At 43.6% G+C, this 20340-nt stretch overlaps 1 protein-coding gene across 2 annotated transcripts; it reads left to right on the top strand.

Moving 5' to 3' along the window:
* The first annotated feature begins 1047 nt into the window (after positions 1–1047).
* LOC119967760 (zinc finger and BTB domain-containing protein 8A-like) lies at positions 1048–20019 on the top strand. Of its 2 annotated transcripts, none has more exons than XM_038800684.1 (4): positions 1048–1088; positions 10604–11565; positions 12069–12247; positions 17799–20019. In XM_038800684.1, exons 2-4 carry the CDS (start codon positions 10632–10634, stop codon positions 18159–18161), a joined length of 1476 nt encoding a protein of 491 aa, XP_038656612.1. In that variant the 5' UTR covers positions 1048–1088; positions 10604–10631; the 3' UTR covers positions 18162–20019. The 2 variants fall into 2 exon arrangements, with proteins under 2 accessions (XP_038656612.1, XP_038656622.1); XM_038800694.1 differs by lacking the exon at positions 1048–1088 and adding an exon at positions 9470–9499.
* Positions 20020–20340: the final 321 nt, after the last annotated feature.

Here is a 20340-nt window from a genome sequence, read left to right on the forward strand (position 1 = left end):
ACAATCAACAGGCACAAAAAATGTTTGAATTAATTAAAGAATGGATTTATTATAGACATGACCTGATGGATTTTTGAAGTAACAGAGAAAGTTGATTGATAAATCTGAAGACCCACACATGCAGACATAGGAACAGCTTCTTCCCCACAGCTACAAGACTCAACGACTCCCCCTCGGAATGATGTGTTCCTTGTAAGAACACTATTCACGACGCCCTATGCTGCTCTTGCTCATGTATTTGCTTTGTTTGGCCCCTTGTTCCACACTGTATCCAATCACTGTTTTGTCAATGTACCATTTGTCAATGTTCTCTGTTGATTATTCTTTTGTCTACTATGTACGTACTGTGTATGTTCCCCCTTGGCCGCAGAAAAATACTTTTCACTGTACTTCAGTACATGTGACAATAAATCAAATCAATCAATTACAGGAATAGAATAAACGTTGTCCATATAGATTTTAAGAAAGGTTGAAAAACCTAACCTTGTCACTAAAATCCTGCAATGTTAATGTATTAAATTTACTTTGTTTCGAGCATTATTCAATACCATCCTGGTCCTATATTTCTGAAGTTTGAAACCGAATACACAACTACATGTAAATAGTCCACAATTTGTGAACGATTTATTGTAATGTGCTGTCCTGAACTACCTTAATTGAGCGTTACACCAAGGAGCTGAAGACCCCAAGTCTTTTTCAGCTTTGTGCTTAGGTTTGTAGTCTTTTTTTTGTTAATAGCCCCACTGGATATATGTGCATGAAGGATAATGTCTTCTAAACTAGCTATAAAATGCCAACTAACAGCCATTACTCCTGCAATGTAAAACCAACCTTGAGGAGGGTCCGCAGACCAATGCAAAATAGCGGCTGGCCACCGTTTTCAAGATTAACCCTTTTTAAAAATGTTATAACCTCGACACTGCCAAGAAACTCAAAAGCGGCCAGAATAAGTACAATCACTGAATCGGACTGAAAATTGCATTTGAATGTTTCGTGTTGTATTTCGCCTTTAAGTGCCTCCGGGTGTAAATCCGGGCGTTAAAAAGCACGTCCGGGTCGGACCGGGCGGAGTGCAGCGCCGGTCGTGGGTAAGGAAAGGGTTCGGGGAGGGGGGGCTTTCTGCTCGGGATTCATTGAGAAACGTTGAGGGGAAAACAGCCCCGGGTCGTCTCCATCGGCGGAGGCTGGTCTGGGGCTCCGCGCAGAGCGGGCGGCGCTTTAGCGGCTCCCTGGCTGGGACCGTGCAGAGGGGTCCGCTGCCACCGCCGCGACTCGGGGGGGATGGGGGGGGGTTGTGTTTCAGTCAGCGGGCGGTTGGCCGGCCGGCCAGCGGACACTTGGTGCCAAGCAGCGCTGAAGAGACGGCATTTGGTCTCGGGCGGTTAATCCGGGCTCCGCGCGCTCTGAGCCGGCGGGTTGGATCCGGGCGGAACGAGTTATTGTCATCCATTGTCTGGCTGCTGCGTGATTGGCACCTGAACCGACCAATTACAATCGGATGCAGAAACCGGGCGGGTTCTCAGCGCCACCCTGCGCGCGCAGTGAGCGCGGGCTCCCCGCCACATTTGCAACTGGGGTTGTGCGTTTTGTTTTTCCTTCGTTTTGGGGTAGATTGTATTTTGAGACAGGAAAATTAAAAAAAAAATGCATTCCCCGCATTCAGCAATCACGGCTTTCAAGGCACCATCACTCCAAGTGCTCCTCAAGTGATTGTGGTTAATGTGTAGGCCAGGGGTGGGCAAACTTTTCCGTGCAAGGGCCACATTCAGAAATTCACAATTTTAAAGGGCTGCATAGTATATTAAGTAAAATAATTAATATTTAAAATAGCCAAAATAAAAGGTTTTTAAAGAAAAAAAGCAATTAATTTTTATTAATTAATATTTTAAAGTAGAAACTTCACATGAAACACATGTTGTGCCGAGCAATGATCACCCTACTCAAGTCAACGTATCCACCCTATAACAGTAACCCAACAGCCCCCCCCCCCCCCCATTAACCTTAAAATTAAAATTTTTTTTTTAATGACTTGATCTTGGTGGGCTGCATAAAGACCTTTGGCGGGCCGCATGCGGCCCGCGGGCCATAGTTTGCCCACCCCTGGTGTAGGCTGTTTGTGTGTGGCAGGCCCCAGAGCTGCTATCAAATCAGATGAGCTGGGAACCTAAACCCAGTTCACAAAAACTGTTGAGACGAATAGGCAAATATGCAAGTTAACCTAAAGCTAACAATCGATTTCATTACTTTTAAAGTGTATGATTTATTATTTTTAAATATCTTGGGAGGACGGGGGAACCTATTTTTAAAAATATATAATCTGTGATATTGCACAGAAGGATTTAAGATCGCATGAAGTGAGTTTGGAGGAGAGGATAGAACAAAGAACAAAGAAAAGTACAGCACAGGAACAGGCCCTCCCAGCCTCCGCCGACAATGCTGCCCATCTAAACTAAAATCTTCTACACTTCCGGGGTCCGTATCCCTCTATTCCCAACCTATTCATGTATTTGTCAAGATGCCCCTTAAACGTCACTATCGTCTCTGCACCACCACCTCCTCAGGCAGAGAGTTCCAGGCATTCACTACCCTCTGGAAAAAAGACTTGCCTAGTACATCTCTAAACCTTGCCCCTCGCACCTTAAACCTATGCCTCCTAATAATTGACCCCTCTACCCTGGGAAAAAAATCCCTGACTATCCACCAGATTGTGTAACTGAATTGAAGGTCTTTTTCCCAGGACTTTTTCATTTTGCGTGTTAATAGCTATTGAAACTTATCGGAATTTGGTAAACAGAGAAGTAAAGTTGATGGAGAATTGTAGTTTCTCTACTGCACGTGGAGAAATGCTAAACTTGGGCAATCCAGCACTGTAAAATTGGCAAGAGCGTAATTGCAGTGTGAAACGTTAATCAGTTCCCCCTATAAATGTGGATTGGAATTAAACACAATGAAGAGAGTAAGTTGGATTTTGTAGATGGTACAGAGAAAACGTTTGTCAAACTTTGTCACTATCCATCCTCAAGGAATGGAGAAATTTGGGACAAGCTGTAGGATAGAAATATAAAAGCTTAGAATCTTGTAGCAAAGACGGAGGCCATCAGTCCATTGTGTCTATATTAGGTCTTTTGAGAACTAACCAATTTAACCGCACTCCCCAGTCTTTTTCCCATAGCCCTGCAAATTAGTCCTCTTCAAGTACAAAGAACAAAGAAAATTACAGCACAGGAACAGGCCCTTTGGCCCTCCCAGCCTGCGCCGATCCAGATCCCAGGAACATCCACGCAGCCCCAACCGTTACACCCCACTGAGGTTGCACCAATCCAGTCCTAATCAGGACAGGGCACTCCTCCCCTGCCCTACAAGAAAGGACATAGAAATTGGCCCGAACCAATGGGGGACCCCAGCCCCGAGGAAGAAGAACCGTCAAGACACCCACATCCCAGGCACCCTGGATGAAAAAGCCAGTCCATTCCAACACCCCCTCCCCGACATCCACGGGCCTCCCATCGCACCAAGTCTGTACCAGAACCTGTTCTCTAAATGTCACCGAGACCAAACAGGAAGCATAAAAGAAGTGAGAGCAGCGATCAATAGATCAGTAGGGAGGATAAAGGAGCAGTAAGAGCAAATAACATGAGACCAGCGCCAAGGATAAACCGGTGGTGACAGCAGCGAGATGGAGAGTAAGATCATCAGAGACCTGGTGCGATGCTTCAGAGTCCACCATCACAATCATCAAAGAGGCACTGAATTGAGACAATCCATCTAAATGGGTTATTTGCTGCGTGTCCACCCTGTCCCGTAGATAGAAGGATGTCAACACAAGTATTCCCCGACTGGCATTAAACTAACTGAACAGAAACAATCTTAAGAGTTTAAACAAAATGTCCACTAGCTGTCCAACAATCAGCTCCTCCCCTTGTGCTGATGTCACCATCTTCATTTACCTCTCTCCCTATAGCATGTTCTCCCACACTCAAACTCAACTTCAGTTTTAATCCAATTCCTGCATCTAGATGTTATTAGACAAACTTAGAATGTTTACTGATATAATATGCCTCTTTGTTCATAGATGAATATGCAATGTATAAAATAAGAAATCTTGGTGTTATGTATTAAGTTTAGTTTTTAATTAAGATTACTTTTTAGTTTTTAATTAATCTAGCTTGTAGCTCAGGGCAGCATGGTGGCACAGTGGTTAGCACTGATGCCTCACTGATCCAGGTTCAAATCCCGCCTTGGGTCACCATCTGTGTGGAGTTTGCACTTTCTCCCCGTGTCTGCTCAGGTTTCCTCCGGGTGCTCCGGTTTTCTCCCACAGTCCAAAGATGTGCAGGTTAGGTGGATTGGCCATGCTAAATTGCCCCTTTAGTGTCCAAAAGGTTGGGTGGAGTTATTGGGTTATGGGGATAGGGTGGAGACATGGATTTAAGTAGGGTGTTCTTTCTAGAGGCTTTCCATCATATGGTCAGAAGTGGGGATGTTCACTAATGCTTGCACGATGTTCACCATTCGCGACTGCGCAGGTAATGAAACAGTCCATGTTCAAATACAGCAAGACCTGGAGAGTATCCAGGCTTGGGCAAGTTACATTCGCGCCACACAAGTGCCAGGCAATGACCATCTCCTACAAAATGATAATATTTATTGTCACAAGTAGGCTTACATTAACGCTACAATAAAGTTACTGTGAAAAGCCCCTAGTCGCCACATTCCGCTGCCTGTTCAGGTACACGGAGAGAGAATTCAGAATGTCCAATTGTCCGAGCAGCAGGTCTTTCGGGACTTGTGGGAGGAAACCAGAGCACCCGGAGGAAACCCAGGCAGACACAGGGAGAATGTGCAGACTCCACACAGACAGTGACCCAAGCCGGGAATCGAACCTGGGACCCTGGAGCTGCGATGTAGCAGTGCTACCCACTGTGCTACCGTGCACCACCGCCCTGGACATTCAATGGCATTACCATCACTGAATCTCCCACACTCAACATCCTGGAGATTACCATAGGTCAGAAACTGAACTCGACTAGCTATATTAATACTGTGGCTACCAGGGCTGACCAAAAGCTAGGAATTCTACGGTGAGTAACTTGCATCCTGACCTCCCCAAAGCCTGTCCACCATCGACAAGACACAAGTCAGGAGTGCAATGGAATACTCTCCACTTAGCTGGATGAGTGCAGCCCCAACAACACTCAAGAAGCTCAACACGATCCAGGACAAAGCTGCCGCTTGATTGTTCCCTCCACCCCCGACGAACAGTGGCAGCCATGTGTATCATCTACGAGATGCACAGCGGTAACTCACCAAGGATCTTTAGACAACACCTTCCAAACCCACGACCACTACCATCTAGAAGGACAAGAACAGCAGATACCTCGAACCCCACCACCTGGAGGTTCCCCTCAAAGTCACTCACCACCCTGACTTGGAAATATATCGCCGTTCCTTCACTCGCTGGGGCAACATCTTAGAACTCCCTCCCTAACAGCACAATGGGTGAACCTACACCTCAAGGACTGCAGCAGTTCAGGAAGGCAACTAACCACCACCCTCTGAAGGGCAACTAGGGATGGGCAATAAATGCTGGCCTAACCAGCGATGCCCACATCCCATAAATTAATTTTTAAAATTATGTAAACCAAGAAAAGACAAAAGAAATGCAAGGCAATCCTCAGGATAATGACTTCTTCATGATGCACAATGTAAACCAAATTCAAGGAAGAGGCAGGATCAAGATCAATGACCACTCTTCAGGATCTCTCTAGGCTTCCAACGATTGAAGCATGGGACACATTACTTCCACCATACCGTCTCATCGGAACCCAGGTAGTTAACAATTTAGGCTCTGGCCGGGGGGGGGGGGGGGTGTAATCACTCGATCGGTTCACCAATCCCTCCTGATCAATATCCGGAACAGGACAACACAAGACCAGTAGTTGGAAGGCCACACCAACCCCAGGCCTCGAAGACAGGCTCAGATGTACTCAATTAAATTTAATTTGCCCAGCCTCCAGATGGAGATTCCTGAAATTTGACACCGAATTCTCAAACTCAGCTGGGAACATGTCCACCATCTCCCCTCAGGGACCGGGTTCAGCAGCACTCCTCTCCTGTTCCCTCTCCTAACTCCCATCAAGACAGGCCATGCAGCAGTAACTCAATCGTATGGTGGCGGGCTCCCATCAGAGACAGTGCTCTCTCTAATGCAAGAACCTCATCGTGCACCTCTATTGTCTCCATAAAAACACCCCACAACTACATGGACTCATACATAGTAAATAGAAGCAGAAGGAGGCCATTCGGCCCTTCAAATCTGCTCTGCCATTCATTATGATCATGGCTGATCATCAAGTTCAATACCCTGATTTCCCCCCCCCCCCCCCCCCAACATCTCTTTAGCCCAAGAGCTATATCTAATTTCTTCTTGAAATTACACAATGTTTTGGCCTCAACTACTTTTTGTGGTCGTGAATTCCACAAATTCACCACTCTCTGGGTGAAGAAATTTCTTCTCATCCAAGTCCCAAATTCTTTACCCCTTATCCTCAAACTATGCACCCTAGTTCTGGACTCCCCCACCATTGGGAACATTTTTTCTGAATCTACCCTGTCTATTTTATAAGTTTCTATGAGATGTCCTCTCACTCTTCTAAATGACTATAATCCTAACCGACTTCGTCTCTCCTCATATATGACAGTTCTGCATTCCAGGAAGCAGCCTGGTAAACCTTCGCTGCACTCCCTCTATTGCAAGAACATACTTCCTCCAGATAAGGACACCAAAACTGCACACAATACTCCAGATGTGGCCTCACTTATGCCCTATACAATTACAGTAAAACATCCCTATTTCTATACTCAAATCCTCTTGTTATGAAGGCCAACATACCATTTGGCTTCTTTACTGCCTGCTGTACCTGTGCGCTTACTTTCAGCGATTGATGGACAAGGTCACCAAGGTCTCGCTGAGTATCCACCTCTCTCAATTTGCACCCAATCAAATAATAATCTGCCTTTCTATTTTTGCTACCGAAGCAGATAACCTCACCTTTATGCACATTACACTGCATCTGTCATGCATGTGCCCACTCACTCAGCCTGTCCAAATCCGGCTGAAGCATCTTTGCATCCTCCTCACAGCTCACCCTCCCACCCACCCAATTTTGTATCATCTGCAAATTTGGAGATAAAACATTTAGTTCCCTCGTCCAAATCATTAATATGTAATTTGAACAGTTGACGTCCTAGCACAGATTCCTGTAGTACCCGACTGGTCACTGCCTCCCAATCAAAAAAAGACCCATTTCAACTTTTTGCTTCCTGTCTGCTACCCAGCTTTTTATCCATCTCAAGACACTACCCATAATCCTGTGCACTTTAACTTTACATAATAATCTGTTATGTGAGACCTTGTTAAAAGCCTTCTAAAAGTCTAAATAAACCACATCCACCAGTTTCCCCTGGTCAATTCTACTAGTCACATCTTCAAAGAATTCGAGTAGAGTTGTCAAACATGATTTCCCTTTTCAGAAAATCCATGCTAACTTCGTCTGATTATAACACTTTCCAAATACTTTGCTATGAAATCCTTGATAAGGAATCTTGCAACTCCCCTACTACTGACTTTAGGCTCACTGGTCTATAGTTCCCTGTTTTTCTCTCTCCTCTCTTTTTTGAATAGTGGGGTATATTAGCTACCCTCCAATTGTAGGAACCATTTCATAGTCCAAAGAATTTTGGAAAATGACCACTATTGGATCTAATGTTTCTAGGGCCACTGTCTGGTGAAGATTATCAGGCCCTGGCGATCCACCTTCAATCCTATTAATTTCCCGAAAACCATTACTCTACTAATTTCTTTCAGCTCCTCACTTAAACTTGTGTTTCTCAGAACTTCCGCTACATTATTCATGTCTTCCTCTTTGAAGACAGAAGCAAAGTATGAATTTAGTTCCTCAGCCATTTCTTTGTTCCCCATTATGAATTCCCCCATTTCTGACTGTAAGGGGCCTACATTCATTTTTATCGATCTTTTTCTCTTTACATACCTATATAAACTTTTACATTCAATTTTTTATGTTCCCTGCTAGCTTACTTTCATATTGTATTTTCCCCTTCTTGATCAATCCCTTGGTCTGACTTTGCTGAATTGAAACTTTTTCCAATCCTCAGGTCTATTGCTTTTTCTTGTTAATTTGTATGTCTCTTCTTTGAATCGAATACTATCTCTAATTCCGCTGTCTGCCATGGTTTGGCCACAGTTCCCTTTTTACTCTTCCGTCAAACAGGAATAAAGAACTTTTGGAGTTCACCTATTTGTTCCTTGAATGCCTGCCATTGCCTGTCCTCTGTCCTTCCTTTCAATAATGTTTCTCAGTCATCATAGCCGCTCAATCCTCACACCATCACAGTTACCTTTATTGAGATTGAGGACCCTGGTCTCAGAATCAACTACCTCACTATTCATCCTGATAAACAATTATACCATATTATGGTAACTCATCCCCAAGAGTTCTTTCACAACTAGGTTGCCAACTAATCCATTCTCATTGCACAACACCCAGTCCAAGATGGCCTGTTCCCTAGTCGGTTCCTCAATGTATTGGTCCAGAAAACCATCCCGTATTCACTCCAGAAATTCCTCTATTGCACCGTGATTAATTTGACTCACCAAATCTATATACAGATTAAAGTCACCCACAATCATAGATATTTGGGTTTGGATTTATTGCCAAGTGTACAGATGTACAATGAAAATGAAATGAAAAAATGAAATGAAAATCACATTGTCACGAGTAGGCTTCAATGAAGTTCCTGTGAAAAGCCCCTAGTCGCCACATTCCGGCGCCTGTCCGGGGAGGCTGGTACGGGAAATGAAAAATATTGTTCTGTATACTGTCCAGACAGATCGTTTCCATGCATGAAAAATATAGGACATACGATAAATACACAAAGTAAATACATACACATCGGATGAAGCATACTCAGTAGAGAAGATGCGTGGAGAGATCAGTTCAGCCCATAAGCAGGTCATTCAGTCATCTGGTAACAGCAGAGAAGAAATTGTTTTTGAATCTGTTGGTGTGTGTTCTCAGGCTTTTGTATCTCCTGCCCCATAGGAGAGGTTGGAAGAGCGAATAACCCAGGTGGGAGGGGTCTTTGATTATGCTGCCCTCTTTCCCAAGGCAGCGGGAGGTGTAGACTGGGAGGCAGGTTTGCGTGATGGACTGGGCGGTGTTCACAACTCTGTAGTTTCTTACGATCTTGGGCTGAGCAGTTGCCATACTATGCTGGGATGCAGCCAGATAGGATGCTTTCTATGGCGCAACTGTAATGTGCTGAATTTTCTTAGTTTCCTGAGGAAGTATAGGTGCTGTTGTGCTTTCTTGGTCGTAGCGTCCGATGTGGGTGCACCAGGACAGATTGTTGTTGATGTGCACACCTAGGAATTTCAAGCTGGCAACCATCTCCACTTCGGCACCATTGATGCAGACGGGTGTGTACGATACATTGCTTCCTGAAGTCAATGACCAGCTCCTGAGCATTCACATGCATCATATGCATCTTTGATTTCCTGTCTAATACTATCCCCAACATTACCACTGCAGTTTGGCAATCTGTATACCACTCCAACGAATACTGTTTGTCCCTTGGTGTTTCTTAACTTGACCCATACAGATTCCACATTGCTTGTTTGTGCTAATATCTTTCCTCAATATTTTCTTTAATCAACAATGCAACTCCACAACCTTTTCCTTTCTGTCTGTCCTTCCTAAAAACTGAATATCCCTCAATGTTTAGTTCCCATCCTTGGTCACCTTGGAGCCATGTTTCCGTAATCCCGACTATATCATGCTCCTTTACATCTATCTGCGCAACTAATTCATCCGTTTTATTTTGAATGCACCAAGCATTCAGGTACAAAACCTTAGGGCTAGTCCTTTCAATGTTCCTTGTTGTCCCGACCCTACTTTTTGTTTTTAAACAGTGTCATTATCTGATACAGGCCCTTGATTCCTCTGTCTATTACCTTTCTTATTCTCCTTGCTGTCTTTTTCTCTTGTTCTTGATTCCCCCTGTTCTGAATCCTTATATAGGCCCCATCCCTATCCCCCAACACTCTAACAAGTACCATCCCAAGGATGTCCGAACAGGTCCCAATGCTCCAGGAATCTGAAACCCTCGCCCTTACACCATCTCTTCAGCCATGTATTCATCCGACATATCCTGCTATTTCTATTCTGACTAGCACGCAGCACTAGTAGTAATCCTGGGATCGCCACCTATGTCGTTTGTACCAATGTGCACCACGACCACAGGTTGTTCACCCTCCCCCTCCAGAATGTCCTGTAACTGGTCCGAGACACTCCTGACCCTAGCACTAGGGTGGCAAAACAGAAACTCCTATCTATTCCCCTCACAATTGAATCCCCTGTAACTATTGGATTCCCACACCTTTTACTCCTCTTTGCAGCAGAACCAACTGTGGTGCAAATCACTCTTCCTTATTACCTAATACGGATTTTTTAAGAATGTTACTTGGAATGGATTGGTACTTAATTCTACCCTTAACAAAATGATGTTCTTCATGTCCATGCAGGCCGAGGTCACTGCAGACTGCTCTCAAAATGGAGATCTCCTCTCACCAAGCCCGTTTGCTTCAACAGTTAAATGAGCAGCGCAAACAAGAAATGTTTTGTGACTGCAGCATCGTTGTGGAGGGAAGAGTGTTCAAGGGTCATCGTAATGTTTTGTTTGCCAGCAGCGGCTACTTTCGAATGCTTCTGCTGCATAATGCACAGGACGTGGGACAGCCTACCGTAGCCACTTTCGACGTCTTTTCTGCTGATGCCTTTACGGTTATTTTGGAATTCATATATTCAGGGAGGTTATCCCTCACCAGCCAAAATGTGATTGACGTGATGTCGGCTGCCAGCTACCTGCAAATGACTGATGTGATCGGTGTCTGCAAAAGCTTCATCAAATCTTCCCTGGACATCAGTGAGAAAGAGAGATACTTCAATTATTCCAGTAATGGTGAGACTAAGTGTGGGGATCTATCATCTCTGTATACCAGCAGCCGAGGTCTGGAAACTAGCTCTGTTCATGCTCAGAAAAACACAGATTTGGGGGGCATTGTTGGGCACTCCTGGAGAAATTTTAACTTTCACCAGCCAGTCGCCAACCTTCAACATTCTCCCAGAGATCAGCTGACAAACTCTCTTGTTAATAACCGAGTGCATCAGGAAATGCCTGAATTCTCCGTTTTCAAAGTCAGTAGTCTGTGCGGTTCCGGCGCGAATGCAAGAGCGTCTGGAAACATAGACACCGTTTCCCAAGCCGAGGAGAAGAGGACGCTGGATTCTGAACTGAGTGGCCCTCATGTGAGTTATCAGTTCAGGCATGAGCCAGATGTTTTGCCCAGAGACTGGCCTTTGCCACGAAGAAATGGCGACTCAATACGGCAGCCATCTCGAGGTAGAGGTCGAAAGGCTGAAGACTGGTATCCTCCAATGCCTACAATTCTGGAAGTTGTGGGCGACTGGAGTGGAGAAGGTGCAGGTAAAAGTGCTGCATGTCCTTTGTGTGGGAATGGAGTGGAGGTTACAATTCTAGGGTGTTATAATGTATTTTTGTCTCCTTGTGTAAAGCTGCTTTATCTATTTTCTTTATTATCTGAAGACAGTAAACCCCACATATGTGTAAGTTCTGGCTGCATCTAGGTATTTCAATAGTTCAGTCATTTGAAAGGTCCTGCTTATTTTAACTGATGTCTAATTGCAAATTTCAGATATACAGGAAAAACAGGTAAGTTGCTACGTATTGTCTCTTTTTGTGTATGAATTCAAATAAAGTGCAAAAGATTATGATGAGAGTACAGTTTTAAATGTAGCTTTAAGACATTTTCCTTGTTCCAAGATTATCAACAACATAAATGCCGCTTACCAGCTTTTAAAAAATATAAGTTTTATATTTGCATTCTCTCATCTGGTTGTATGCAGATTTAGAACGCTATTAATATGTTAATTTTTGTATAATTGTAAACATTTGCATTTTTTTCTAAGGAGACTGCAATATGTTACCAAAAATGAGATTTAAGTGCCCCTTCTGTACGCATACAGTGAAGCGGAAATCTGACCTGAAGCGGCATCTTCGATCACACACGGGGGAGCGTCCATATCCTTGCGACTCCTGTGGGAAGAGATTCACACGACTTGAGCATCTCCGTAGCCATGTTCTAACTGTGAGTGTGAAATCACCTTGAATTCCTATAAATTCTGTCGGGCCAATATCTTTTGTACAATAGCATAAACAGCAAGCCTCCGCTGGTTGGATCAAACTGGCACAAAGATAGATGGTTATGGTGGTTGTAGGTCAATCACCTCAGCTCCAGGATATCATTGCAGGAGTTCCTCAGAATAGTGTCCTAGGCCAAACCATCTTCAGTTAGTTCATCAATGACCTTCCTCTCATCATAAGGTCAGAAGTGGGGATGTTCACTGTAGATTTCACAATGTTCAGCACCAGTTGCGATAATGAAGCAGTCCATGTCCAAATGTAGCAAGAACTGGACAATATCGAGGCTTGGGCTGAAAAGTGGCAAGTAACATTCACGCCACACAAGTGCCAGGCAATGACGATCTCCAATAAGAGAGGATCTAACTATCACCCCATGACATTCAATGGCATTACCGTCACTGAATCCCCCACAATCAACATCTGGGGGTTACCATTGATCAGAAAACTTAACTGGACTAGCCACATTTAATACTGTGGCTACCAGTGCAGGTCAAAGGCTAGGAATCCTGCAACGGGTATTTCACCTCCTGACCCCCCAAAGCCTGTCCACCATCTACTGGCACAAGTCAGGAATATGATGGAATATTCCTCACTTGCCTGGATGAATGAAGCTCCAATAACACTCTAGAAGCTCGACACCATCCAAGACAAAGTGGCCCGCTTAATTGCTACCCTTTCCGTAAATATTCACTCCCTCCACCATCACCAGCGAACAGTGGCAGACATATGTACCATCTATAAGATGAACTGTAGAAACTCACCAAGGTTTCTTAGGCAGCACCTTCCAAACCCACAACCGCGATCATCATGGAGGACATGAGCAGCAAAGAACACCACCACCTGGAAGTTCTCTTCCAAGTCACTCACCACACTGATTTGGAAATATATCACCGTTCTGTCACTGTCATGGGTCAAAATACTGGGGCTCCCTCCCTAACAGCACAGTGGGTGTATCTACGCCCAGGGACTGCAGCGGTTCAAGAAGGCATCTCACCAACACCTTCTCAAGGGCTGGGCAATAAAAATGCTGGTCTGGCCAGTGAAGCCCACATCCTGTAAAAATGAATTTAAGAAAAGCTGAAATGGGGAGAAGTATTACTGATCAGTACTAGAATGATCACTTGGTTGAAATCAGGCACTGAATTGTGAAACTCCTTGGGCGGGGGGGGGGGGGGGATGCTCCGCCCCACCGCGCCACATTTGTGTCTCATCACGCTGGTGACCATTACGCCGGCCGGTCAATGGGGATTCCCATTGTGGGGCAGCCCCACGCCGTCGGAAAAATCCCGGGCGCCGGCAAAATGGAGCATCCTGCTTACCTCCTTTCATCTTCTTCCTCTCATGTACAGGATTTTACAACCGTAATCTATGGTGAAAAAGCTACTATGACCCTCACTCCTGTGACCCTTTTCATGACGTTGGACTTTCATTCTTATTTCTTAATAAAAGAAAAGCCCGACTTCACATGATTCATTCATTCATGTGTGTTCTGCCCTTGGCTCATTCTCTGCTGATGCTTCATCATGAACTGTTTTCTTGGCTGTTCTTGTCAGCGGTGGTTTGCCATTGCCTTCCTATTCCAAGGGCAGAGAGAAGAGGCAGTCCCAAATCTAGCTCAACTGGAACAGGAATCAAACCAGTGTTATTATAAATCACATTCTAGTCAACTGAGTTAACCGGACTGCTGCTCAACTTTATATATCCATACAAAATGATGGACTATAGTAAATTCATTATACATTCCTTTGATTACAGAGAATTTATAATTAACTCAGAGCTACTAAATCAGAAATAACTGCTTTTTATTAAACCCCTTGCATTGTGTTTCAAAGCTGCTGCTCTATACAGCAGAGCCACTTCCATTTAGCAGAGGTGGAATTGAACTTGAAGACTAGTTTGTTGATTAGAAAAAAAATCTTTAGTGTTGCATTAATGATGAGTACTTAATATGATCAGTGGGCAGTGTTTACATCCATCGCACATTGACTTTCTTTCCACATTTTCTCAGAAACACATCACTTTGTTACAATTGTGCAATGAACATAACATAGAACAGTAGAGGCCCTTCAGCCCACGATGTTGTGCTGACCATTTATCCTAATCTAAGATCAACCTAACCTACACTCCCTCAATTTACTGTTGTCCATGTGCCTGTCTAAGAGTCGCTTAAATGTCCCTCATGACTCTGACTCCACCACCTCCGCTGGCAGTGCATTCCACACACACACCACTCTGTGTAAAGAACCTACCTCTGACATCTCCCCGATACCTTCCTCCCATCACCTTAAAATTATGTCCCCTCGTGACAGCCATTTCCACCCTGGGGAAAAGTCTCTGGCTATCCCTCTATCCTTGCCTCTCATCACCTTGTACACCTATCATGTCACCTCTCCACCTTCTTTGCTCCAGTGAGAAAAGCCCTAGCTCCCTCAACCTTTCTTCATAAGACATGCCCTCCAGTCCAGGCAGCATCCTGGTAAATCTCCTCTGTATCCTCTCCAAAGCATCCATATCCTTCCTATAATGAGGCGACCAGAACTAAACACAATATTTCAAGTGTGGTCTAACTAGAGCTTTATAAAGCTGCAGCAAACCTTATGGCTCTTAAACTCAATCCACCTGTTAATGAAAGCCAACACACCATACCTTCTTAAAAACCCTATCAACCTGGGTGGCAACTTTGAGGGATCTATGTACGTGGACCCCAAGATCCCTCTGTTCCTCCACAGAATCCTGCCTTTAACCCTGTATTCAGCATTCAAATTCAACCTACCAAAATGAATCACTTCACATTTATCTAGGTTGAACTCCATCTGCCACTTCTCAGCCCAGCTCTGCATCCTGTCAATGTCCTGTTGTAACCTGTAACAGCCCTCAACACTATCTACAACTCCCCCAACCTTTGTGTCATCGGTAAACGTACTAACCCATCCTTCCACTTCTTCATCCAAGTCATTTATAAAAACCACAAAGAGCAGAGGTCCCAGAACAGACCCTTGCGGGACACCACTGGTCACCGACCTCCAGGCGGAATACTTTCCATCCACTACCACTCGCTGTCTTCTTTTGGCGAGCCAGTTCTGTATCCAGGCAGCCAAATTTCCCTGTATCCCAAGCCCCCTAACTTTCTGAATGATCTTAACATGGGGAACCTTATCAAATGCCTTACTGTAATCCATGTACACCACATCTACTGCCCGACCTTCATCAATATGTCTCGTCACATACTCAAAGAATTCAATGAGGCTGTGAAGCATGACCTGCCCCTCACAAAGCCATGCTGATTATCTTTAATCAAACTATATTTTTCTAATTAATCATCAATCCTATCTCTCCGAATCCTTTCCAATATTTTGCTCACCACAGACGTAAGACTGATGGGTCTTTAATTCCCAGGGATTTCCCTATTCCCTTTCTTGAACAGGGAACAACATTCGCCTCCCTCCAATCATCCGGTACTACTTCAGTGGAGAGTGTGGATGCAAAGATCATCGCCAGCGGCGCAGCAATCTCCTCCGTCATTTCTCATAGTAACCTTGGGTATATCTCGTCAGGTCCAAGGGACTTATCTGTCCTGATGCTTTTCAAAATTTCCAGCACGTCCTCCTTCTTAATATCAACCTGTTCGAGTCTATTAACCTGGTTCACACTGTTCCCATGAGCAACAAGGTCCCTCTCTCTCATGAATACTGAAGCAAAATATTCATTTAGTGCCTCCCCAATCTCCTCCAACTCTGGGCACAAGTTCCCTCCACTATCCCTGATCGGCCCTACTCTCACTCTGTTCATCGTCTTATTTCTCACATAAGTGTAGAACGCCTTGGGGTTTTCCCTAATCCTTCCCGCCAGGGCTTTTTCATGTCCCCTTCTAGCTCTCCTCAGTCCATTTTTGAGTTCCTTCCTGGCTACCTTGTAACTCTCTAGAGCTGAGTCAGATCCTTGCTTCCTCAACCTTACGTAAGCTTCCTTCTTCTTCTTGACTAGAAACTCCACTTCTCTTGTCATCCAAGGCTCCTTCACCTTACCATTCCTTCCTTGTCTCAGTGGGACAAAACTATCCAGCACTCGCAGCAACTGCTCCTTAAACAACCCCCACATTACTGTTGTGCATTTCCCCAAGAACAATTGTTCCCACTTCATGCTCCTCAGCTCCTGTCTAATGGCAGTATAATTTCCCCTCCCCCAATTAAATACCTTCCCATACTGTCTGTTTCTATCCACCCCAGTGACTAAGGTAAAGGTCAAGGAGTTGTGGTCACTGCCACCGAAATGCTCTCCCGCCGCGACATCTGACGCCTGGCCTGGTTCGTTGCCGAGCACCAAATCCAATATGGCCTCTCCCCTAGTCGGCCTAACTGCATATTGATTCAGGAATCCTTCCTGTACACACCTGACAAAATCTACTCCATCCAAACCATTTGCAGTAAGGAGGTTCCAGTGAATATTAGGGAAGTTGAAGTCACCCATGACAACTCTGTTACTTCTGCACTTTTCCAAGATCTGCCGCCCAATCTGTCTCTCTATCTCTCTGCTGCTATTGGGGGGTCTATAGAAAATTCCCAATAAAGTGACTGCTCCTTTCTTGTTTCTGACTTCCACCCATACTGACTCAGTAGACAAACCCTCCTCAAGTACCTCCTTTTCTGCAGCTGTGTTGCATTCCCTAATTAACAGTGCCACTCCCCCTCCTCTTTTAGCTCCCTCCCTATTCTTCTGAAAACATCTAAACCCCGGAACATCTAACAACCATTCTTGCCCCTGTGAAACCCATGTCTCCGTAATGGCCACAACATCGTAGTTCCAAGTACTGATCCATGCTCTAAGTTCATCTCCCTTATTCCTGACACTTCTTGCATTGAAACAGACACACTAACCCATTCCACTGAGTGCAACTTTGCTCTATCAACTGTCTATCCTTCCTCACAGATTTGCTGCATACTATTTCTGCCTCTTCCACAGCTACATCCCCCGCCAAACTTGTTTAAACCCTCTCGAAGAGCTCTAGCAAACCTCCCACCCAGGATATTGGTGCCCCTCCAGTTTAGGTGCAATCCGTCCTTCATGTACAGGTCCTACCTTCCCCAGAAGATATCCCAATGGAACTGAAGTTATGAACAAGCGACTCATAGAATGATAACAGTACCAAAGTGGCCATTCAATCCATTGTGCCAGTGCTGGCTCTTTGGTAGAGGTATCAATGTCATCTTGCTTCCCTTTCTCTTTCTGCACAGGTCACGGTTTAGTCCCTTCAAGTATTTATTCAGTTTCCTTTGGAAAATTAATTTCAAATGTCCTTCCACTATCCTGATCACAACAACTCACTGCATTAAAAAAATGTTTCCTCATTCTGCCTCAGCTTCATTAGCCACTTACCTTAAATCAGTGTCCTCTAGTTACAGACTATTCTGCTACTAGGTGGATATCTTGACCAATCCCTGATATTAAGTATAGCTTTAGTATCACTCGTATTCATATTTTGTTTGAACTTTTCCCAGATCCACAAATCTGGAAAGCTTGTTATCTGCAAAGTCTGCAGAAAGCCATTCACTGGACTTGCAGCTAAAATTGTGCAACATGACGGCAAGTGCTACGGGCTGTGCAATAACTGTGCATGTCTGATGAACTCTGGTCATGATGATGAGCCCATTGATCTGGATGCGCAGCCGGACCAGGATTTGGAATTTCAGGAAAGTGACAAAGAATCTGGATGGATATCCACGGAACCAGATGGGGACACTGAGGTCTTGAGCTCAGGAGGAGAAGGTCCAGAAAACAACGAAGTTCATGCAGTACAAGAAATCCTAGACGATGCAGATGAAAAAGCCCAAATTTATGAGAAAATTGAGAACAGTGACTGAATAACATATCTATCTTAAGACAGATTTTTTTTTAAAAGAAGGAAGAGGGGATCTTGAGGCACGTTCCAGCAATCTCTACATTTGATTGCCTCTTAAAATTTTAAAGGTAACAATTGTGATTGTTGTTTCTCATTCCTGTACCAGTAATGTGGGCTTAATTCTTATATAAAATGTCCAGTTACAGTTTTGAAACTGAATTATTTTAGTGTTTTATGATGAACATACATTTTTTAATTATAAGGCACTCAGTTCTACAGTGGAGAGCCTCTTGGCCAAGTTTTGTTTGTTAAAGAGAAAATGGATCCTCAGGATTTGATCTGAATAAATCTGTGGGTTTCTTTCATGCTGTAATAGTGAACAAATATTTCACTACCAGATGTTCAGTTTGTTTGGTGAACTGTCTTGTATAGTATTGTATATAGGCTGGAGTTATTCAGCATCAACATTTTGTACTCCCAAGTGGTCCTGCAATTGTATTTTTTTTATTAATGGAATGTGAGCACCATTGGCAAGGCCAGCATTTGTTGCTCTTGAATTGTGTCAATAGCCTGACATGACCAAATACAAAGCCCATATTTTGGCTTGTTCTGGACATGAAAACAAATCTGTGGAACATATTACTGTCAAATTAATTCCAACTAGTTTAGTGGTGCTGCAGGCAGCCCCGATTTGTTTGTTTGTCTATCAAAATCTCTCTCTCTGATCAATCATTTCAAAAACAGGAGTTAAAATAAAACCCATTTTGATTTGCTTCTCACTGTTGCCATATCAACCTTTGTCAGCATAGTCTTCCAAAGGTTCACTTTGAAACCATATTATTTGCTTTCTGGTAATTTGAAGTGTAGAGGATTAGCATCCCATGTCATTAGCTATTTTTACTCCTCAGTTTGTTGCAAGTACAGATCCTTCAATCTCCTGGGCTCATTGATCACGTTAAGATATATGGAAGTTTATAAAATGTCCTTGGTTTTTGGACTCCTCGGAATTCAGAATTATAGTATTCACACACATAACAACAATGCAGCACCTTAAACAAGGTTAAACTAGGTTTGCCTTTGTAATCAGTAACTCATTCTACAAAGATCGTTATTGACTGATTTATTACCACTACCCTCAATTCCTCTTCATGATCCAAGGTTATCAAGGTATTATCAGTTATCCTGCCACCTCCCAGATGTAGAAGATTGCTAGAAGTGGTCTTATGCCTAACCTTTCAATTCCGGTGCATGTTCAGGTGACACTTTGAACACCAGTGTGCAGTGTCTACCGACTCACTGGCTGCCTTCCATGACCAGTAGGCACTGTGGGTTATATGTTTTGTGTAATTTATTAAATAATTTTCGTGCCAAGAGGAACCAGTCACATAGCTGTGTGAAAAGGATTTGCTTTGAAATGATCATGGATTAAAAGGTCAAGGTCCAAATGTTTAAATAAGACCGATCCAGAATAATTATATACTATTGAAATGAATGGAATTTTTAAAAATGTATTTTATAAATGTTTGGTGCATTCGATTTTAAAAGCATTGATAAGCTTGCTCCACCACAAAATGCTTTATTACTCTGTGTGACTGTACTTTGTTCTGAATTTAAATCTTCAGAATTAAAAGTAAGGTTCGGCTGTGGGACTGATTATTTAATTAAGGTATGGATTGAGTGGGTGATATGTTTTAAATGGTTACATACATACGAGTTTAATAGCTGAGACTTGTAATGTATTATATTAGCTTTAGAACAACAGTGTTTTCAAATCATGTCCAAGTTGTAAGTCCAGAATGATTCTCTTTGTACTTTGTGGACCAGGAAATAATACAACTGTAAATACCAGAAATTAAATAAAATGGAACACTTTTCACAAACTGTTTGTCACTGGAAATTTTCTGTACTTTGGAGATGACACTTTTAAACAAGCAAGTGGACAGGGAAACATTTTAGAGTAAGCTTCATTCAAATTTATTTTAGTGCCGCTTTCCTTAATCCTCTGTATATACCAACATATGAATTAGGAGCAGGTGGAGGCAATTTGGCCCATCGAGCCAGCTCCACCATTCAATAAAATCATGGCTGATCTGATTGTGGCCTCATTGCCACTTTCCTGCCTATCCTGATACCCTTTGACCCCTTTGTTAGTGAAGAATGAATCGATTTCTGCCTTTAAAACATTCAATGACTCTACCATT

Source organism: Scyliorhinus canicula, chromosome 1 (genome assembly GCF_902713615.1).
Source record: "Scyliorhinus canicula chromosome 1, sScyCan1.1, whole genome shotgun sequence".
Taxonomy (NCBI): domain Eukaryota; kingdom Metazoa; phylum Chordata; class Chondrichthyes; order Carcharhiniformes; family Scyliorhinidae; genus Scyliorhinus; species Scyliorhinus canicula.